This window comes from Rhinopithecus roxellana, chromosome 16, assembly GCF_007565055.1.
Source record: "Rhinopithecus roxellana isolate Shanxi Qingling chromosome 16, ASM756505v1, whole genome shotgun sequence".
NCBI lineage: Eukaryota > Metazoa > Chordata > Mammalia > Primates > Cercopithecidae > Rhinopithecus > Rhinopithecus roxellana.
This window is the reverse complement of record NC_044564.1, coordinates 58,326,073-58,350,284: the sequence shown is the minus strand read 5'-3', so window position 1 is coordinate 58,350,284 and position 24,212 is coordinate 58,326,073. Positions and strand designations below refer to the sequence as shown.

The 24,212-nt window shown below is 38.8% G+C and overlaps 1 protein-coding gene across 8 annotated transcripts in view; it reads right to left on the bottom strand.

Annotated features, from left to right (window-relative positions):
* KDM4C (lysine demethylase 4C) overlaps positions 1-24,212 on the bottom strand; it is a 419,898-nt gene that overhangs the window by 268,363 nt on the left and 127,323 nt on the right. For all 8 annotated transcript variants that reach the window (XR_004053916.1, XR_004053917.1, XM_030919239.1 and 5 more), the window contains exons 7-8: positions 18,396-18,499; positions 13,782-13,919 (exon numbers count right to left, since the gene is read on the bottom strand). Coding sequence is in view for 6 of the 8 variants with exons in the window: in XM_030919239.1 (XP_030775099.1) it covers positions 13,782-13,919; positions 18,396-18,499 (242 nt within the window). In the remaining 2 variants the exon portion in view is untranslated. The remainder of the gene's footprint in view (positions 1-13,781; positions 13,920-18,395; positions 18,500-24,212) is intronic.

Genomic DNA, 24,212 nt, shown 5'->3' with positions numbered 1-24,212 from the left:
AAAAATCTATTGAGTCAATCCTCTACTGCTTGTAAGCATATTTTCACAATAGTAAAATTGGGCAGAGGTGTTATAAACATCCTTGTTTAAAACTGGTTACGAGAATAGTTTCTAGAATCCTTGATCCATATCATAAATCTCAGATTGTTCCCATGAAATAAAATGCCTATCTATGTCACCCATATAAAAAAACAATACTATGCAATGCAGTTTTCATTTTTGCCATACTAATACTTAAAGGCAATTTCATTTTAAAATTCATTTGAGTCTACAACTGTGCATAAATAACTACAAAAATCATGTGATGCCAAACACTTTTAGTAACCCAAAGAGAAATTTTTAAACCTGCCAGGCACAGTGGCTGACACCTATAATTCCAGCACTTGGGGAGGCTGAAATGAGAGGATCACTTGAGCCCAGGAGTTCAAGACCAGCCTGGGCAACAAAGCAAGACGTCATCTCTATAAAAAATTTTAAAATTAGCCAATCATAGCGGGTGTGCCTGTAGTTGTCCCAGCAACTCAGGAGGCTGAGGTGGGAGTACCTGTAGTCCCAGCTACTAGGGAGGCTGAGGTGGGAACACCTGTAGTCCCGGCTACTAGGGAGGCTAAGGTGGGAGCACCTGTAGTCCCGGCTGCTAGGGAGGCTGAGGTGGGAGGCTCTGACTAGTGTGCCAGCCCTTTGCCTCAGAGACAAAACCATTGAAGCAGAAGACTTGGAGTCACTAATCTCCCAATTCGCCCACAGACTCTATTGAGACAACAACAGGCACTTAGGAACTGTATATCACGATGATGAGAATTCCTTCCATAGCGTTGCCTGGAGAGGTTTAGCATGTGGAGTTTCTACAAACGAGAAGTACCATTTACTTCACAGCTTAATAATAATTACTTCTAAGAAAACAAATCTGACACAATCTGCGATCATGTCCATCAGTTCCAGAAAGCAAACGGAGGGGAAAAAAAACATGGGAAAAGTGCTCTCTCATCATGAAATCAACACAAATGGCATCATGTTCATCTACAACTAAACTTGACATGTGCCCTTCGAAATTCTAAGTTTCTGTACTTTCCAACCTCAAAATGTTTCTTTGAAAACAGAATGTGTTGCATCTTTCCAATTTTCTCGGTAAGTAGCTACATGTCAATCACTCAGTCATTTGAATTTGGGCTTCCAATTCTCCACAACCCAAAGCCTGGATAATTTCAGAAATACGGATCTGAACTCCAAATTCTTTTCTTCGTTTACAGAGAGGCCACTCTAACTGGCAGGATCCTCAATGTGAACATAAAATAAAGGGTAACAGAAATTGAAGGAGAACCTGTGCTCAGCACATTTCCCTGCTGTAGTGTAAACCCACCAACAAATCTGAGAACGGCAGTTATCTGTTAGGAAGTCTTGGTCATGCTTTCTCAAAAGAATCATTTTAGGGCTTAGGATTCAGCATTAATTCTGAAGGTCATGAGTGTAAACAGCACCCAAATTCAGAAGAACCTTTCTAATATTCTTAACAAATGTCAAAGACTAAAGGAGGAAACCATGTTTTCTAAAAAATTATGACCATATACCTAAGTATGTTCCCCCAAACTAATGGCTGTAGTAGTTGTAAGACCATCTAGACATTTCAGGACAATCAACACTCTGTCGAGTCAGTGTGAGGGGAAAATATATAACCGAGAAGAGTTTCATACAAGGGCTAACCAGGGTTTAGAAGTGTTTCTTCATAGTCTTTTCCCTCATCTATCCCTCAATCCCCTGCCAAGACGGCCTCCAATGTGTGTCCCTGTTGGCATACTGATGCTACATTTGTTCCTCGTTAACTATATATACTATGGTATCCTCAAAAATAGAAAAGTTTGCATTTAATTTTTTAATACAGATGATATATACTCTTTGGTTGTTTGCTCTTTTAAGACGCACATCAAATTAAAGGATATTTTAAGCACCATCTGCTCTCTGCAACAATGGGCAATAATGTTTTAAATCTATAGTATCCTTTACGGTTATTGCAGTTGGCATTTTGTTGTGCTGAGGGTTTTTTGTTTGTTTTTTGTTCAATGTAGCCCTCCTTGCCTAGGCTTAGAAACCAAGCTAGTTTTTTTTTTTTTCTTTTGTGTTATTCCCAGTTTAATTTCCCATTGCCATAAAACTGTTGACTAAAGCCATTTAGTTACTTTTTCCTCTCATATCTTTCAAATTCACTGGAATACTCCTTTATGACACCAGAGAAAGGCATTACTTAGGAAATTTATTAAAGTTTTTCTTAAATATACATTCCTTCAAATATACAGACCCAGTTATAAATGCTGTCATTCAGTAAAACAGAAACTGCAAAGGCATTATAAATCTCTTCCGGTATTAACTGTAGTGGAACAAGCCGAGGTGACAGGTGTGGACACAGTCCATCAACAAAGACAAGACTGGACCCGTGCACCAAGCACAAGCCCACCCACCATCTGCTCTGCACCCAGGGAATGCAAACAGAGCCATGAGCTAAGGTGTTCATTTTCAACATTCTGATTTGTTAACAAGATCTGTGCAATGAACTCTTATGTACTACTGTGGTTCTGTGATGCCCCTCAGAAAAAAAAAAATCCACTGCAAACCACCTGTCACATTCTTTTGGGATATACTACAACAATTTTCTTCTAGTAAGTATCTATAACCCAAAAATGTTTTACTTGCCATAAACGAAAGATATATATAGATATAGATAAAAATATATAGATAGATATAGATACAGATTTTTCTTTTCTTTTCTTTTTTTTTTTTTTTTTTTTGAGATGGAGTCTCACTCTGTCGCCCAGTCTGGAATGCAGCAGCACAATCTCAGCTCACCACAACCTCTGCCTCCCAGGTTCAAGCAATTCTCCTGCCTCAGCCTCCCGAGTAGCTGGGATTACATGTATCCACCACCATGGCTGGCTCGTTTTTTTTTTTTTTTTTTTTTTTTTTTTTTTTTTTTTTTTTTTTTTTTTTTTTTTTTTTTTGGTATTTTTAGTAGAGATGGGGTTTCTCTATGTCAGCCAGACTGGTCTTGAACTCCTGATCTCAAGTGATCTGCCCACCTCAGCCTCTCAAAGTGCTAGGAATACAGGCGTAAGCCACCATACCCAGCTAATGAAATATATATTGAACAGAATGATATATTAAAGACACTGCAAAATAATGTATAGAATCTTGAATAACATTGTTAAGATTTTCGAAAAGATACAGAGATATATGCTAATATTTTAAGAGATATACAATGAACTGTTAACAGTTTTTTACCTTTAATAAACTAGAAAGGGTGTCATTAAATTTTTTATTTTATTTTTACAAATTTCAGCAATGAATATTTGGGTAGTAATATTATTAGCCATAGTGATTTCCTTTCCAATGCTTTTCTGTAAATTTTTTTTAAATTATAGTGTATGGGCACAACTGGTTATTCAATGATTGCCATATCATTGGACATTTTAGTCGTAATTCTATTTTCACTGATAAAACTGGCACTACAACCATCACATTCTGCCTACATTTCTGCTCATTTCCTAGGAGTGTAAGAAAATGGTAAAAGGGCAAGAAGATGTTTACCAAGACTGATACACACTGCCCACCTTTTCTTCAGGATGTTTACTCCAATCATATTCCTGCTAAGAGAACACAGTACCCACTCTACCAGCTACACTCTTCTGGGCACTGGGAATTTTCTTTTTATCTTTACTAATATGATTTTTAAAAAGAAAAGAAATCATTATATAAGTTTCAAAACTGTTTCAATTTTATTTACTTTCAAAGAAACAAGTTTTATTGCTATTTCAATAATCAACAAATCGGTCACCTTTTTAAAAAATTAACACTCAAAATCAAAGGACAACCCTGAATATGCATTCCTGGGAACTGGGAATAACATGCTGCCAAAAATCACTGAAAATGATTATTAGGCCTTACAAAAATACCTTTTATAAAAATTTTAAACAGTTAATAGCAACTAACTGGGTTTTTTTTAATGCAATCAAAAAACCTGAAGTATATGAAACTGATGTGTGAGATACAGTCAAAGCTTAGCAGTAATCTCTACCGTCCAGGATGGTGTTTTTTCCAAGGGATTACAAAACACGGCCTTTCAAATTCAACAAGGGACACAAGAGCTACACTGTGTTTCTGAAGATATAAGCAACAGCTCCTTCAAATTCCTTCTCTCCGCAATCTGGTCCACAAAAACACAGTTAAGTTATTGGCACTTCTTTTCATACTGCCTTCATTTTGGCAAAAAGCACACCTGAACGCTAATGAGAAGTCCGTAAAACTATCTAATATCTATCCGCCCAGCCTGCTGTTGGCACCTACCCTGCAAACACTGTCCCCCCAGACACTGCTTCTCAGCCCCTCAGGCCTGAACTCCACCAATCTTCCCCCAAATTAGTATTCAGGGAGTTCCCTGACATAAAAATGACCCAGAGTGAATCACTTCCTAAATGTACTTGGTGAGAGCAGCATGGTGCTAGGCGAGTTCTCCCATCACTGCCCACATCCTCACCACAACCTGTGAGGCACAAGTGAACGCCCTCTTTACGGGTAGGAAAACTAAGTCTCACAGAGACATGTCATTTGCCCCAGGTCACACAACTATTCCACACAGAACGAGAATTCCAACACAGACCCAGGTGACTATGTTGGGTTTTTTACGTGCACTCCAGACAGCCAACAGGACATTTACTAAGCTCTTCAGAAAGAGGTATATACAGTGCATTCCTATATTTACCATCTACTCTATTTCTTTTCCAACACTCTCCCTTCCTCCCCTTAGAAGTACTACAGGGCATGTTTGCTTGATATCCATGAAATATGTGGGCACAGTTCTATATGTGCTTACAATACCTATTTTATTTTATTTTATTTTATTTTATTTTATTTTATTTTATTTTATTTTTTTTTTTTAGTAGAGACGGGGTTTCACCATGTTAGCCAGGATGGTCTCAATCTCCTGACCTCATGATCCGCCCGTCTCGGCCTCCCAAAGTGCTGGGATTACAGGCTTGAGACACCGCGCCCGGCCTACAATACCTATTAACGCTTGCAGAAAAGAGGTTTTAAATGAGATATGTACAAAACATTACACATCTCCAATTTATAAATCGATATTAAGTTGATGTTTTAGAACTCAAAATTCATACTGGTGGGAAAAAATACAACATGCAGAAGAACCCCAACCCAAACAACAAGGGCCTAATTTAACTCCCTAAAAACCCATGGCTCTCAACCCATAGCATCCACCAGAGTCACAGGAAGATTTCAGAAACGTGTGACGAAATGAGGTATCAGAAGCACATATTGTGGCAGATTCTGTCAATGAATCTTTTTCCTTCTTTCTTCTCCACAGGCAGAGCCCCTTTCCCTAAAAACACCAGTTACTCGCCAGTTACCTTTGCAGCCTTTCTAACAGTTGGCCACGGGACATAAAAGGATGCTTCCTTGCAAATGGGGGTGAGCCCAGTTCTCACACTGTCTCCTTCCTTCCTGCCCTTGGCAGCAAGATGTCTGAAGTAAGCACAGCTATCAAGACAAGCCTGCCCGGAGACAGTGAATCCGAAGGACAGGAAGTGCACAGACCTCATGAGGCCGCTGAGCTGCTGCACCAACCCTAGCAGCACACACCTGACAATCCCTTATGTGAGGTAAGGGCCCTTATGAGATAAACCACTGTGTGTCACCTCAGCAGAAGCTGCAGGGGTGGAAGGGCAGGAAAGCCACTGTGGGAAAAGAGGAGAAGCTGTGGGAAGCCAGGGCATCTGACTATGGCAAATTCTGGGGGGTGCCCAGAGCCCTGCTGACTCTCCCACCAACCCCTCCTTCTCTCCAGGGGTTAGCCTGCCTGCTTCTCTCAAACATCACCTCATGTTCTGCCCACTGCTTTCCTTTCTGGGAAACCACGAGCCAGAAAACACACTACCAACTTTTGCCCTCTTCTCCAGTCACTGTATCTAGAACAGAGCCTTTAGTAGAAATTTTTCCTATGTGTTTACTATTATAAACACTGAAAAAACATGGAAAAGTCCAAACTAAGGCATTAAAAAAAAAAAAAAATCCTAAAGCTTCAAAAGTGCTACACTAAAATTTGGCCCCTGATAATCATAGAAACATATATTGAGGTAGGTGCTCCTTAACTTTGACCTCATTCTCTATACACAAGTCCTTTTATCCAGACTGCCTCAGAATCTCCCCACACACACTTAATAAAATGACAGAGAACGTATAAGAACCTTTGCTCTCACCCCACCACCTTAATCAAAGAGCAAGGTCAAAGCCTCAGAGTTAACGACAGTTGCACTAAGGACTAAAAAAGAATTGACATGTAGGTTTATCAACAGAGAAGAAGAATCCAAAATAACAAGTCCATTGGCTTCTCTTTGTGTTTTGAGACAGGTCTTGCATTGTTGCCCAGGCTGGAGTACAGTGGCGTGATCACAGCTCACTGTAACCTTGAACTCCTGGGCTTAAGCAGTCCTCCCACCTCACCCTCCCAAAGTGCTGGGATGACAGGCGTATGCCACCATGCCCCTCGCTCCACTGGCTTTAGGAATCCAAACTCAACCAACTGTGAGAGAGAGTTCAGAACCACTTGGTGGTGACATCAGCTACAGCTTTCATGATCATTCTGAATCTTCAAGAATCTTAAGAGTGATCCCACAAACCAGAGACGTGGCTGGCACTTATTTAAGCCATTACACCCAGAAAAATGAGTCCAAAAGGATATATGACATTGGGGGCAAACCTACATCTAAGCCAGGCCTCACTGCCTTATTTTATTCTTCAACCCAAACTCCCTCCAGTTCAACGTAAGACACAGGACCACCCTGAAAATGAGACACTGGAAAAAGGGGGCTAGTATAGGACAAAGCAATTATATCTGAATGTGCATCGTCGCTGATCAAGAAAAGTAACATGTATCTAGTCCCCAGAGCTCAATCTGACATACTGGAGACAATGTCAGCTATTAATACTATTGTATTTAACTATAAGAAACTAGACTGAATTAAAAACAAACTAATTCTCAATAGAGTATAAAAGTTATTCAAAGGGCAAATTTACTTTTTCTTAAGGTACTGACAAACTATAGACTCAAAAGCAGATAATGCCTTGATTTCAGGTTAAGAACTAAACACCAGCATCATGAGGCCTATCACTTCCTTTCAAATCCCATAATGCAGCAAATGCAAGTTAACAACAAATGAAATCAGGCTCCCTAGCTCCAGACTTCAGCTCCAGACATCTCTCCCATAGACACGATATACACTAACCAACTGGTTTGATACCATCATACCTGAAGTCTCAGACTTCTTCAAGTTTCAAATATCCTGAATCCCACAACTCAGTATTTTATCAGTATAAAAAGAGGACATAATGTGACTATGTTCTTCATATCTCTTAATACTTCTTTCAGATGTGTGAACACTAACTCTCCAAAGTTAGAGGTTTCTCAGGGGCAAGTTAGACACACACACACACACACACACACACACACACACACACGCCCCGTGAAAAAGGCACAGAGGACTCATGGGGTGGTGAAACCACTCTGTATGATACTATAATGTCAGATGCCTGTCATTGTATATTTGTTTAAACCCACTGAATGTACAACACCCAGAGTGAGTCCTAATGTAAACTATGGACTTTGGTCTGGTTGCTTGGGTTTCCTTAAAAAATAAAAATTTTTAAAAACCTATGGACATTGGGGGATAATGATGCATCAATGGAGGTTCTTCATTGGTAACAAATGCACCTCTCTGGTCAAGGATGTTGATGATGCGGGAGGCTATGCACATGTGGGAAGAACGGGAAAATGAGGAATCTATACTTTCCTCTCAATTTTGCTGTGACCCTATAGATGCTCTTAAAAGTAAAGCAAAAAAAAAAAAAGCAGCAAAACTACCCATCAGCTCTGTTATACTTCCATCAGAACCCAGGAATCAGAAACAGCAAAAAGTATAGGTAAAATTGAAAAAAAAAAAATGCAGAACATACAATCCCCGTACTCACAAAGTTCATATTATATACGTCATGTCAGACACTTAAAATTGAAATGCCAAGAACTGTTAAATGAACAATATTCAAAGCAGTCTACATTTTCTTTCCTTCACATGTCACAGGAACGGAGAAATATCACTACACTAGTATTTTGTGATCAAAAGCGTATTAAAATACAACCTAGAGACTCACCACAAAAATGATTCCTGATTGTTTTAATAAAGACTGCCCAAGATTAAAGATTTTCTGGAAGGATGTTACCAGATTTAAGAAATATCTAATTTAATTTTAAAGAATTGAAATATAAAATAGAATGAACCCACATCATGGCACTTACATGCTAGACAATTTAATAGTTGAAACCCTTGCCAGATTAAAGGGAAATCACTTTTAAAACTCTATCACCTCTTTTGAAACTTGTTCAAACATTTGAGGATTCAAATATCAAAATGTCTTAAAATTAGATAGTTAAGGTAGTACTCCTGGAGTTTATAAGAGAACATTCCCAGCTCTACAGTACAATTTTTCAACTTTCTGACATATCATGTTAATATGATCACTTAAAATTCATGCAAAATAAAAGATACCATTTTCATGTCACCAACTATTACCTTTCCTTCCAATAAGATAAAATTATTTATCGTGACACAGTAAGTCTCTTTCACTGCACACACTGTAATAAATACACTGCTTCAGACAGTGTAGACGAGATATGACTGTCCCCAAGACAATGATTCTTTTTTACTCAAGAAAATCAGCACAGTAAATAACTTTTCTTCCCTTCGAGACAATCATAGTGCTTGAGGCTGCTGAAACACAAAAACAAAATATCTTCACAAATGTCTCCAAACAGTCAAGCTGAAAATCTAAGCCAAAGTTTCATTTAACAGCCTGTCAGTTTTTTGATGTGAAGCTAATGAATGCAGTGGCAAACAAATCCATCAAACCTAACATCAAACAACTGCACTTCATCCCAGCAAACGGAAAAATGAAATACAACCTGCAGGCCAGCGCTTTGATCCAACCTAGCCAGGAAGCAGACCTGTGAGTGTCACGGCAGCAGCTGCACAGAGTAATCACGGACTTCATTTCACCACAGAAGGAAAGAATGCTCCAGAAACAGAAAACAGTCATCTCAAATATGTACAAATGTCTTATTTCAACTGCTAAACGAGCTGTTACATATTTTTAAATCTCTATCAAGAAAAAATAATTGAATTTCACTCTGTTATGCCAGCATTCAAAGCTACAGAGATTCCTAAAACAAAGAACTAGATGGTATGGTCCATTAATACTAGAACTTTGCAAGTGGAGTTTCATTAAAAGTCCTTCTGTTCTTTCTGAAAGCTCCTTGAGGACAATATATATGTCTTTCTTCTTTGTACACACATGTGGCACAGGAGGAATTCACTGGGCACTCACCAAATCTGACCTCTGCCCATCAGGAGCAAATGAACATGTGGGTACCTGAAACATCACTCAATTTTTTTCAGTAATGATCTTGTCTTTGATTAGAGAAATGGGGGAAAATTACACACTGCCTTCTTAGGTCAGTTGTTCCTGCTAAATGAAAGGCCCTTTTGTTCTGGAGCATCTTACAGGATTTGGTTATGCTATATTTTGCAGGCTAAGACAAGAGAGCAGAATGATCCTCATTGAGGGAAAACAGAAGCAAAGAGAGAAATGAGAAGAATGGTAAAGCCTGGGCCATTATCAGAGTATTAGAAACAGGGATGGTCAAACTAAGACGCTACCAAAACTAAAAGGTCAATGTCTCTTCACTCCCTCCTCTGCCTCTTTTCCCCAGATCTTCTACACAATCCATACACACACAAAAAAGTCTGAGAGATGAGGCAGTTTGGATGGACACTGTGAAAAAGGACTATCTGAACTGAAAGACTAAAAAAACAGAGAATTTACCCACAGGGACAGAAATATCTCCCAAATACAATAATTCAGCTGAGAATATCAAACATCCAGGAATTTGCTAAAATTTGGATGTGTATCTGAGCTTTACACAAATAATGAAATTTCTAATCAAATGTACCCCAATTTTAAGAGCCAGGAAGATTTCTTGAACAAGTGATCACATATCAATAGGTCAGTAACAGATTCCGATGAAAGCCACAGAAGCCCCCCCTCCAGTCGCGCTCCAGGGACACCAGCAGAAGTCAAGTAGCCAACAGCAAAAGAAGCACACCTTGAACCCCTGCCAGTGTCAGCTCTTACTCTCACCCCTGTTCTCATGAACAATGCACTCACGAGTGATGAACTCATAGAAACACACATGGTGCCTGGCACACAGCAGATAAGCCTAACTTCTTCCCCATCTACCAGCCATCTGAGGCATCTGAAAAGGTCCCTACTGACAAAGCCTGTTGGCTTATGATCAAAAGGTCCCTATCGGGGAACATGAGGTTATCTTTTTAAAACCTACTTGTTGTTTTTTTTTTTTTTTTAATTAAAAAAAAAATTGCCTCTGTAACAGCTCTTTTCTGAATCACCTAACTAAAAATACTAGTTTGTATTACACAAAATTATATTTATATATATATTTCATAGTGTTTATGATTACATATATGCACATATAATGTATGCAGACTCCACACTCTGCATTGTTTTGCTTATTTAATGCTGTATGATAAATACTTTATTACTTACACACGTTCAATAAACCCCATGTGACAGGTAAAGCAGGTAGCATCACCACCAATGCCTCATTATGAAAAAGTGCTCATATTTTCATAGTAATTATGAAAGCACTGTTCATTATCACTTATGAACAATGACTTTTTTATAGTTATCATTTAGAACAAACTGATGAAGACAAAGAATTAAGACAAACATGGGCCTAAGTTTCCAGCAAAACACATAAATTTATGCCCAGTGCACAAATTTGCCAGGGATTAGAAAGTACATACACATGCAATACAGTAAATTCATAAGGTTACCTAATGAATCAGACTTAGAGATCAAAAATAGGTGTCAAATAACTGATTAAAGATACCAAAATCTGGGGGGGAAAATGCTAACTCAGCTTACCATAATGTAAGATAATTTATTATCCAAGAACAGACATGAAAATATTAATATTGATGGTATAAATTAAGAAAGCATGTGATATTTTAGTGAAACATTCAAAACTGTTTATAAGGTTATTTTCCTGTTTTATGCAAAAAAACTAAAATTGGTTACATGACTCAAAATATTCCTTTTTCTTTATTTTTGTTTCTATTTTTTGTAGAGACAAGATCTCACTCTGTTGCTAAGGATAGTCTTGAATTCCTGGTCTCTAGCAATCCTCCTGCCTCAGCCTCCCAAAGTGCTAGTTATAGGAATGAGCTACTGTGCCCAGCCCAAAGCAGATTCTAAATATATTATGTCAATGATAAATTGGTACCCCCTCTAGTAGGCAGATGTTTCCCCTCATGCACCCCAACAAAGATGTCCTCATCCTAATCCCAGAGATCTATGAATACACTATCTTACATGACACTTGGGATTTTGCGGATTGCCCGCTCTGAAATACAGGAACTGCACAGGAGGACTAGAGAGGCCTCTAGGAGAAAAGTTCAGCCCCTGGTTCACAGTCAGCAGCAAATCTGAACATTTAGTCCTACAACTGCGAGGAAGTAAATTCAGCCAACAACCCGAAGGAGAAAGGAAATGAATTATTTCCCAGAGTCTCAGTAAGAAATGCAATCCTGCAAACATCTTGACATTTAACTGGTGAGACCAATGCTGGGCCCATTACCTACAGAACCATGAGATAACAAACGGCTATTGTTCTAAACACAAAGTTTGTGGCAATCTGCTACAGCAGCAAGAGACAACTAATACATTCTCAGATGATATCATTTGGCCAAAGGAAGTAAGAGGTGGCCATAACTCAAAAAATCTCAAATACATTCAATTACAGCAATTTTTAATTGGCTGGCCAAAACTGCATTACAGCACTGAATATTTTGTACCCAGAACCAAACAAAATGGTCAAAGCCCTTACTAAACTGAACAAACAGATAGTCACATACCTAAGTTCTTTTCTCTTTGCAATAAGCCTACAGGGTAGAGAGGTATTTCTAATTTATATATGAAGAATAAAAGACTTTCCTAATGTTACACGGCTAGCCAAAGGAGAAAAGTTAGATGTCAGATCCAGCCTCCTCCACCACAGTGCAACACTTCACATTCCCACAGCTGTGATGGGCTCTGTCAGCTGGGATTTCAGGGAGGAGCACTACCAGCCTCTCTTCCTTCCACTCCACACCCACTCTACTTCCACATGGAAATGTGGAAATGCAACTCCAATGTACATGGTAGTTTAGCTTCTCCCCAAGGCTAGAATGCCCTATTCTGGCCAACATCGTGGGCTACTTCTGAGACCTGTATTAAACAAGAATCAATATTTGCGGGGACTCTGAACAGCTGTGATAGCTGACTTATATAAGTAAAGGTGCAAACTATAAAATAACAGACCTTGTTATAACCTCGTGGCCAAGACACTGCTTCAAGGCAGATGCAAGTATTACATTTCCACAAAAGCAATGCAGTGGTTGGCCAAGGTACACACTGAGTTTTCTATTTCGTATGAGGTTTTCTTAGAATACACAGGATGTACAATGTGAAGTAGTAGTAGAGTTCCGTTCCTTTCTGAATTACTCAGCATAAATAGAAATTACTTAGAACAGAAAAAGTCTTCTAATACCAGGGCTTTCCTTTATGTCAAGAATGTATTCAAATGACTCCTGGGCTGCCAACGGGCTATACTTTTACTTATTTTTTAATATATTATGCAATTTTCTAAATACACACGTAAATTAAACTAAGATTTGTCTTCCCTAAATATACTTCTATCTAAGTTCACCTAATGGCTCCACGTGTAAGTTTTATCAATGTAGAATGAAAGGAGACATTCAGTTGAGCCATGCAATGGCCAAAATAACACCACACCCACTTTATTTATCATTTTCTGCTAAATCTATGTCAACTTTACATTCTCTGTAAAACACACAGTTTCATTTAGAAGCTGCCCTCTGCCAGCCTGCACCTTTCCCTTAAAAGCCACAGGAAAGGAATCAAACCTAATAGAAACCACCATCACTTTGAAGATGTCTTCTATTTAACACCACAGGGGGAAAGTAATTAAATTTAATAGAAGTTATTGCCTGTGAATGAAAATACACGGTATGTGAGCTAAATTAAATACACTGGGCAGGAGATGCAAAATTTTATACCAAATTTAACATGAACATGTATTTCCTGTTAAAATGTGTTCTACATTATTACTTTCAAGAATTTCATTTCTGCACTAAGGGCAGTTTTAATCATTTCTTCCTACCAACCTCCCTCCATCTCTTGCTACAATTTTATCAGACACTCCCTTCTGTAAAGTGTTGTTTTCTAAGCCACGAACTGATCGCGAACAGGGAGAGATCTGAGTCTACCTAACATGGAGCCACATGATGCCACTGGAAAATCTTGCAAAACACCAACTGGAGGCCTCAAGATAAAAAGCAAATACACATCGCATCAAATTACCTATCAGGGTAAATTGCTCCACATTAATCTCAAAACAGACAAATTCAGCTAAAATTGGTAATACTGGTTATGTAAAATAAATGTGTCTAGCCTGAAGTGAATTGCTGTCGTGAGAGGCACACAGTGCCAGTAAGGAAAAATAAATAAATGCTGCACAGGATCTTAGGGTTCCTACTAAAACAACCAGAATACACATTTAATTTATGCTTTCTTTCTGAGGCATAGCTCACCAATTTGGCAACTTTTCCATAGTCAATCCATCTGACAGTAGCAAAATTTGTAGATTCTGCACAGTTGAAACCATGATTAAAACCAGCATGGTAGCCATATGGGAAAGTGATCATGAATTCTCCAGCCTCCTGGGTTATCTGCAAGGTAGGAAACATATAATATTTTGTAAAAATAAGACTTCCCAAATTATGAATACAATTAAAATATATTTGCCATTAAAAAACAAAGAAAAAAAGTCATGATATCAGAGCAATACCAAAAAGTGTTTCACCAGATTCATTACTTAATCCTTTAATAGTGCTTTTTCAGGAAATGTTTAAAAGACTTTCCTACATAGGATGTGGCTTGCTGGCACTTGAATTCAATCAAACAATCCATAATCAAAGCTATTACATTTTAATTGAAGGTATCTTCAAGTTATTCAAGTAAATTTGTTCATATTTGTTTTGGATTATCTGATCTTAAAATGTTTCTAACCCAGCACCCAATAGGATGGACTCCTTATATCTTTAAATTCTTTAAGTTGCTGCAAAGTAATATAAAAATACTCATAGGATTTGGCCACTGAAGCAATGTTTCTCCTTGACACATACTGTCACAAAGTATTTAGCAAATACTGTATGTTCACATTCAGAGCCTGTATTCTCTGCTAGCTCTGATGATAAAAAGTTGTAAAACCACACTTTTAATTATCCTACTGACTCTAATACAATTTATATTTTGAGATATAATGTACATATAATAAAATGCTCAGATAATAAATGTACAGTTTGATCAGTTTTGACAAATGCATATACCCATATATCCCATGCCCCTATTATTTTCTTTTTTTATGATAAAAATCCAAGGAAGGGCCGGGCACGGTGGCTCAAGCCTGTAATCCCAGCACTTTGGGAGGCCGAGACGGGTGGATCACGAGGTCAGGAGATCGAGACCATCCTGGTCTACACGGTGAAACCCCGTCTCTACTAAAAAATACAAAAAACTAGCCGGGCGACGAGGCGGGCGCCTGTAGTCCCAGCTACTCCGGAGGCTGAGGCAGGAGAATGGCGTAAACCCGGGAGGCGGAGCTTGCAGTGAGCCGAGATCGCGCCACTGCACTCCAGCCTGGGCGACAGAGCTAGACTCTGTCTCAAAAAAAAAAAAAAAAAAATCCAAGGAAGAAATATATTTATTAAATATATCAACCTCAGAAAATTACTTATCTCTGGGAGGGAGAAGACACTGAAATAGTAATAGCTACATTTGTAGTATTCTGTTTCTTTGGACAAATATCTGTATCTACATACAGCGTTTTTTAAAGTATTTTATTTTCAGTAACAACTTTATTGAAATGTAATTCACATACCATATAATTCACTCATTTCAAGTGTATAATTGGTTGGTTTTTAGTATATCACAAAGTTATGCAACTATCACCACAATTAATTTTAGAACATTTTATCACCTCAAAAAGAAACCCCCTCATCCTTTAGCTGTCATCCCCAAGCCCCTCATTCATCCCAGCCCTAAAAAAAACCCTGATTTATTTTCTGTTTCTACAGATCTGTTATTTTGGACATTTAATATTAATAGAATCATACAATTTGTGATCTTTTGTTACCAAATTCTTCCACTTAGCATAAACTTTTCAAAGTTCACCTAGGTTGTAGCACGTATCTGTACTTCACTCCCTTTTATGGCTGAATAATCTTCCATTATATAAAATATATCACATTTGTTTATTCATTCATCAGCCAATAGACATTTGGTCATTTCCACTCTGGGCACTAGGAATAATGGTGCTATGGATAATTGTCCATGCCCCTATTATTTTCATCGCCCAAGAGTGCTCCCTCATCCCTATGCTAGACACCCCCAGCCCATCCCCTACTCCCACCTCAGGAATAATCACTCTTCTGATACCTTTCACCACTGGTTGGCTTTGCCATGTTATAGATGCTAAAATGGTATTGGAGACAGGGGAGAGTATTCTTTTTCCCAACAATTCTGAAATGTAACTCATAACACCATTGTCCCCTGCCAAAGAAACCCCAGATGATGTTCTGCTACAATGAGCTCAGTTGTCACCTGGCAGCAGAGACAGGCTTACCAGTGCCCAGCATGGTTCTAGCTCCATTATGTGAGCCATGTGAGAACATAACCCAGCTCTCTCCTGTCCTGGTCTCACTGAATCTAATTAATTATCTAGGTGCTTGTTTCTTATAATATGTAATGAAACAAATCTCAACCTGCTCCCACATAAAGGTGAGAAGAGGGGGAGGACTGCTGCCACTGGAATAAGAAAACTACTTTTCCTGCTCCATGGAATCCTACTTACAAACCTTCTCTACCCTACCTAAAAAAACCTGCTCATGCCATAACTTAAAAAAAAAAAAAAAAAAAAAGAGCACCTGTTCCACAGAATGCAACTAAATTTGAGACCCTTGTCATTTCCAAAAACAGGTCAGTCCCAATCTCATACCATAAAAGAAGCTGGAGAAGAGAGTGGATATAATCTAAATGCAGACATCAGCTATTTATTACACTTAACGTTTTTCATACATATGTATGAATATGGCAAATGCAATGAAAGAATGAAAAAATGTAATCCAACTGAGACATTATTGCCTACAGGAAGAGGGCTGAGTTGAAGAGGAAGAGTATATTACTATGTAACATATACTATGCAAAGCTCTGTCTACAGATTATCTTTCTCATCACAATAACCCTATTAAGTAGTCACTATTTTTATCCCCATTTTACAGTTGAAGAAACCAAAGCTCAGAAAAATTATGAGATTGAATCGGGGATGAACTCAGGAGGTTTAATGCTGTAGCCTGTGCTACCATTTTGCTGCCCTATCACATGTTACATTATCATCAGCAGGGATGTGCTCCTTGAGGAATACAGTGTCATGGCAGGCCCTGTGTTGAGGTAGAAATGAGAAGTGACAGAATTTCATATGAGGAAGTGCCACTGCCAATCAACCCTCAAAGCAACTAGTGTTTCACCATTTCAGGACTTAAATTCATCTTGCCACTTTCCACAGAAGCCATCCACAAAACACCAGATGAGAGCCTGATGCCTCCAGTGATCTATCACGTAGTACCGGTAGAGAGATGCAGCCTAGAAAGAGGGTGCCGGCCACCTCTAGAAAAGAGCTCCAAGCTCCAGAGGCCTCCATCCTGGGGAAAGGGAGCCAACCCCACAGCCCTGCTGCTTCACATAATTTCTCTTCATGTATCAGCCCTAAGCTACCACCAACACCTAACACTAGCCCCAAAGGAAGAGAGAAGGGTTTTGTGTCTCTGGGGATACTGTTGCACTCCTTCACGTCTACCTTGTAATATTCCAACTTAAGTAAAAGTACCTAATGAAGTTGATGCCAACTACTTAAAAGAAGCACTGGATGATGAGGTGTCTGAGACTCACAAAAGCCTGGTGCCCAGGTGTCTGCAGACAGGACAAAGCCCCGCAGCCACAGCGGCCCCTCTGAGTGGCACAGTCTGTGCCCTCTGTCCCCAACTGTTCTGCAGCCCATCCCCAGTGCCTCCCTACACCCGCAGGCAGCCCCCACGGTGCACATCTCGGAGGCACGATTTTTTCATGATAAAAATGTGTGAGTAAACCAGTGATAAGGGCACGTTCACAAAAGCAAGCATATCTTGTGCGTGACTGCTGCATAGACAGTTTAGGAGGGAGCAGGGAATCACCTCAAGCTGAAGAATGAATTCCGGCACTTGGAAAAGTTCTACTTTGAACAAATTCCCCCCCCCCCCCCCCCCCCCCACACACACACACACACAAAGAAGGCCACAGTAAGAACCCAAAATGAAGAAAATGTAAAGATTTAGTCACAAGCGAAAAGCTTCCAAGATGGAAAACAGCAAGGATTATGGGAAGAAAAGTCAAATAAAAAACACAGAAGGAAGAGCTATTTTTTAATATTTCTACAAGTAGCTAAGTACTTAATCCTCCCGAGACTCAGAGGGAGCTTTTATTTATCTGGTCAAAACCTTTTTTCATTTCAGCTGCTTCACATAAAAATGTTCAGGCTCTGCAATAATTCTGACCCAGTAACCACCCATAGACACAAAGAATGCGAGATCCAGCATCTACTGAGTTTTATAGAACCTAATCTTCAGAAAACTTGCAGAAGCAATATCAGATTATTAAATCATCAGGCAATTTTATCCATAATGAAATCTCAATTGTATTATGTCTAAATGTGTTTAGAAGCAACATAGTGCTACCATAGTCATTGATTCTAACCAACCCATTGCTAATAGTTGCTTTGAATTTTTTAGAAAATAGATCACATATACATAAATTATGTTGCTCATAAAAAAGATTCTAATATAAAAGTGCTTCCTCTTATTTTATAGAATGTGCTACATTTTATTTTCAGTATAATTATAAGTGAACTATAGCAACATGACATCTCTAGTAAACATATCTGAAATAAAATTAATTTCTAATTAGGATTTAAATAATTGATATGCTATAAAACATAAATTTGAATTTCTCTACCCACATCCTAAAAATTCTGCTTGAAGTTAAAGATACATTATCTCTTAAATACAAATTCTACACAAACAAAATTAATTTGTGTAAGATGAATACTAACATACCTTGTCAAAGGGAATACCGTATTTCTTCAATACTGATGGAGAAATCAAAGTCATCTTGTGGCGAAGAAATGCATCACACCCTTGGGAGCTGCTTGGGAAAAAACCTAAAAAGGAACAATAAATGTAAGTGGCATTGTGTCAATTAAGAGAAAATATCAGATAGGTTTTTTAATGTGTAAGTTCTAGTGTTCTTACTGTTTGACGTATGCAACCATAGACCTCTTCCGCCAAAAGGCCTTGTACTAAAAATCAGAGATAGAATTCTTAAAAATTAGAGGATACATCACCAAAGGTTGATCTTCTTTACAAACAGATTTACCATAAGTTGTTTTTGTAACCTGTAAAATTACTAAACTTTAGGAATAAATTTCAAATTGAAACAAATGTGGATTCAACCTATTATCTGATAAATGGAAAAAATATTTAGGGAAGTTAGGAAAGATAAATACATGGGATGCTGGATCTGTAGCTAAACATACAGAAAAAAAAAACAAAAAAGGAAAGGTAAGTATGCATTTTAACAGAAGAATATTTTAGACTCCTAGAGTTCATCATTCCTGAAGCACTCATCCCAATCCTCGGCACACAGCAGACAGAGTAGTTCCCCACCTTTCTTTGTTTCTTTTCTGATCAATCTGAAACTAATTGCTACTAATCTCCTGAATGAACTTCCCAGCCATCACCCATCAAATGTCTGAGAACCTGCCCGAACAGTCTGAATGGGAGAAGTGTTTTGAGGAAGCTTTTAAATGAGGAAGTTAAACATACAGCAACCCTTTCATTCAACAGTATATTATACGCCAAGACAGAGTCAGTTTTCTCCACCACTGACTTCAAACCTGCAGTTGTCTGAGGCAGACTCTCATTAACTCAGTGATGCAAGCTGGAGGAAAATGAACACGCCTGATGTACTGCTCACACCTTCCTCACTCAGAGGGAAGGCAGCCGTACTGAAGGAATTGGAAAAACAAGAAGACAACAAGAAACAAGGAAAAGACAGAGAATCATGGAGGTAGAACACAGCAGGAAGACAGAAGGCACCAGGAAGGCACGTGCAATGTGTATGAGTGACAGGAAGAGGAGCAGATGCTGTCTGACTCCTCCACCACGAAAATGAAGGGGGAAACTGCTGGAAATGTGACATCTAATTCTGTGGATCTCTCTATGCAAACAACTCAAGAACGTGACCAATTTGCCCAGGTACGGTGACTCACGCCTATAATCCCACCACTTTGGGAAGCCAAGGCGGGCGGATCACTTGAGACCAGGAGTTTGGGACGAGTCTAACATAGCAAAACCTGTTTCTACTAAAAAATACAGGCCAAGTGCGGTGGCTCATGCCTGTAATCCCAACACTTTGGGAGGCCGAGACAGGCAGATCACAAGGTCAGGAGTCCGAGACTAACCTGACCACCATGGTAAAACCCCGTCTCTACCACAAATACAAAAAAAATTAGCCAGGCATGGTGACACACACCTATGGTCCCAGCTACTCAGGAGGCTGAAGCAGGATAATCGCTTGAACCCCGGAGGCAGAAGTTGCAGTGAGCCGAGATCGTGCCACTGCACTCCGGCCTGGATGACAGAGTAAGACTCCTTCTCAAAACAAAAAATTAGGCAGGCATGGTGGTGCATGGCTACAGCTAGCTGCTCAGGAGGCTAAGGCATGAGATTTGCTTGAACCCAGGAGGCAAGGGTTGCAGTGAACTGAGACTGCATCACTGCACTCTAGCCTGGGCAACAGAGAGGGAGGGAGGGAGGAAGGAAGGGAGGGAGGGAGGGAGGGAGGGAGGGAGGGAGGGAGGGAAGGAGGGAAGGAGGGAGGGAGGGAGGGATATGCTCAATAAAACATGAGAAATGTTAATTCTTTATAGTATTAATAGCAATAAGAAGCATAGTTTTGCCATATATGTCTCTTAATAATGCAGCCCTCTGCTTATGGTCAATATTCATAATACATAAACACAAAATAAAACACTGGTGAGTGGAGGGAAAGTAACACACTAATATAATGGCCATGTCCATACAAGAAGACGTCCGAAGTCCTACACACAGAGAAGGGCACCAATGGGCAGTCCCCAAATGCACAATCCATGGGAATGTTTTTATAAACAATTCAAATGGATCTATCAAACTTCTCAAATCTGTAACTTTCTGCAACACTAGATGAATTAAGTTTTAAATTAAAATCAGTGAAGAAAGAAGAATCTATTCCATTTTCTTTTCATAAGTATTTGTAATCAGGTCCTGAACAATGTGGTGACTGGTCATAAGCTAATTTAAATTGGAAAACCACTGAAGGAACGTAATTTGCAGTGTATTAAGAATTTCATATTGGTTCAGAGTTTATATTTACAATATGCTATCAGATTTATATTTTACATAGTCCTGAAAAACACTTCATAAACAACACATCTTATGTACAAAGTATGTGCCTTAAAATGAATTTTACCTCAAAGTACCTGCAGGGCTACACGGTTCATACTCACTCTCACTCCATAGCCTATAAAACATGGTCAATTCTTTGCCATACTAAAGTCAACTGCCTTTTTTTTTTTTTTTTGGTCTTTTTTAAGATATTATACAGGATCAAGCAAGCAAAGATGGTCTTTGGAATCATTCTTCCAAACCAAATAATAAGTTAGAGGGATAGAAGGCTAGGATAACAAAGAGCTTGTATTCCAGAGACCCCAACAGAGCCCTAAAAGCAATCCACAATAACCTTTCCTAAGAACACCAAAGTGCTGCTGAGAGTTTTGCAACACAGAGAAGTGTGTAGGATCCCATAAGATCTCTCAAAGATCACATGCTATACCCATCCAAAGGATGTTTCACATTCAATGTAAAAGTGAGCATGTGTGAAAAGCATTATTCTAAGTGAAAAAAAGCAAAAAACAAGTCTACACATAGTATGATTTCACTTACATGACACTCTAGAAAAGGTAAAACAATAGGGACAGAAACTAGGGAAACCAGTGGGTGCCAGCAAAGGGAAGAGCAGTTAAGTGCAAAGAGGTGTGAGGGAACTTTTTCGGGGTACTGGAAACGTGTTACATGTTGATAACAGTGGCTTATCATGTGGTTTATTAGTTACACCACTGTAGACCTTTGTCAAAACTCAATGAGCTCTATTCTTAAAATAAGTGAATTTTACTGTAGATTTTACCTGAATAAAACTGACTCAAAAAAAATCATTAAATATTTTGAAACTATTTTTGAAATAGAGTAGATGTGTTCTAAAAATATGAAACAGGTGTGTTCCTTCCTTCAAATGAAAAGTTCTCCATACTGTCAACTGGTATATATTTTATAATGTATTTGCTACTGCTAAGAAATTATTTTTAAATCCCAATCTTTTATGATTCAAATACAAACACACGCTATAGTATTAAATCACCAAAAATTTCAGCCTTGAGAAAAGATTTTAAGATCAAAACTTAGTGACTTTTTTATGGGTATACAAACACTAATTTGGCAAAGATGAAGATAGCCGTTAACTTTTTAGGAAAGGGGAGAGAAAGACAGGGAACAAAGGAGGAAGGATGGGAAGAGAAATCAAATATGTAGATCTATTTCCAAACCAGTAAAAAATTTTTCTTCACAATTTTATTTGATAATTGAAAATTGCCCCAAGTATGCACTGATGAAGTTTTATCTCGGTTATATACAACCGGGATGAGACTTGAAAAATATATTAACCATATAAACAAATGCTAAGGAAAAGAACACAACAAATGGATATAGAAAATTGGTTCAGTAGAAAACGCTTTCAGAAACAGACGTACAGTATTTGATTTACACATGAAATTTCTTGGCGAGCTTATTTATGAAAAGAACCAATGGCCTACATTATATGGGGAGAAACCTAGTAACATTTACCCACATCTCTACTTGAGAGGTTGACACGAGAGGCACATACTACATTTGGCCTCTTGGTACTTCCTATCATTCATGGAGTGGTTACTCAGGACTGGATAGAAAATTATCACTTCCCAGGCCTCACTCAACCCTAATGTCCCATAATCCATCAACATCTCTACTGCAGGGCACTCCAGGAGGAGTGCCAGGAGAACTTCATACTGATCTTGGGATAGAGAAGAATGGCGCTTTTCCTAAGCAAGTGGCTTGTTTTAATCTCCTAGACATGGTGTGCACTGTGTAATGGGCAAGTTTTTTCCATTTCAAGATAATCAGCAGAAAACCTAGAGTTAAAATTTCCACCCAATTTAACTGGAATGTGTATCATTAAATGCATGGTTTTTTTACTGCATTCCTGAGACCACTTTATTTCAGCTCTCACTTCCCACTCCCTTGAAATGTCACATAGATAACCTACACACAAGTCACCAAGGACTCCCCAAGCCAAGAACATTGGGATCAAACAGGTCAGAGTTAAACTAACCAGGATTCTTCTGGCTCTGCCTCTGCCCAGCCCCATCCGTACCCTCAAATCATAGAAATCTTCATTTCCACAAAATTCCTCCCTACTAGTTGGCATTCATTTCCTGAATTCTTCCTCTCCATTCTCAGTTAAGAGAAGGAAACTAAAAGTCTTCCACTCACATATGAATTATGCTATCTGGGTGTATTTCATGTATTATTGTCCATTGTCTAAAATTCTACTAGGAACATGGCTGGATATAAATTATCTAATTACATTTAAATACAGACAGTGATATCACTGACATTAAATTATTAAGAAATTAAGTTTACCAACTATTTCTCTACTCATAGTGAAACCCAGCTAATAGACAAAAATAAACACACCCTGACCTGCCACACATTGATCTCCATGCCTAATGCATGAGTGAGGCATGAAGGCAGAGGATATATCACTGGTCTTTTGCATTTTTTATGGCTTACAGGGCACTTTAAAATTGATTATTTGTAATCAGAGGTATTTTATTTATAAGCCTTTCAAAACTAGACATCGGCCGGGCGCGGTGGCTCAAGCCTGTAATCCCAGCACTTTGGGAGGCCGAGACGGGCGGATCATGAGGTCAGGAGATCGAGACCATCCTGGCTAATACGGTGAAACCCCGTCTCTACTAAAAAATACAAAAAACTAGCCGGGCGACGAGGCGGGCGCCTGTAGTCCCAGCTACTCGGGAGGCTGAGACAGGAGAATGGCGTGAACCCGGGAGGCGGAGCTTGCAGTGAGCTGAGAGCCGGCCACTGCACTCCAGCCTGGGCAGCAGAGCAAGACTCCGTCTCAAAAAAAAAAAAAAAAAAAAAAAAAAAAAAAAAAAAAAAAAAAAACCAAAACTAGACATTTTAATATAATATTTCAGACTATCAGCTAAGTGAATGCTTAAGGGAACAATATTTACCATTTTGAGAGCTAATAAAAGTACATTTCCCTAATTCCAAGAGAAACGTATGAGAGCAGGTTAATTTAGAATCTGTTCATAAAATTAAAATGATTTATTCATTGCTGCTCTTCTATTCTCTTGACAGCAGAGGCTCATAATCTTTTTTGGGCCAAACCATCTCAGGGGATTTGATGATGGCATTCCCAGAAATCTACATATATGTCCAATTTTGAATACAATTTCAAAGAGTTCATAGAATGCCTGTCTGCATCCCACCCATGGACCTTTATCTACCCCTTGGCACAGGGATCCCTGCAAATCAGGCTATGACCTTCTACGCCACAGGATTAAAATCAAGATTACTAGTCATTAAAAATATTCTACAACGTGCATACACGTGCACACACACACACACACACACACAAAAATGCTTAAAAGCATGAACTAAACTAACCCTTGGTAGCAATGTTTCTTCTATTCCCTTTTGCTGAATACTGCTTTTTTA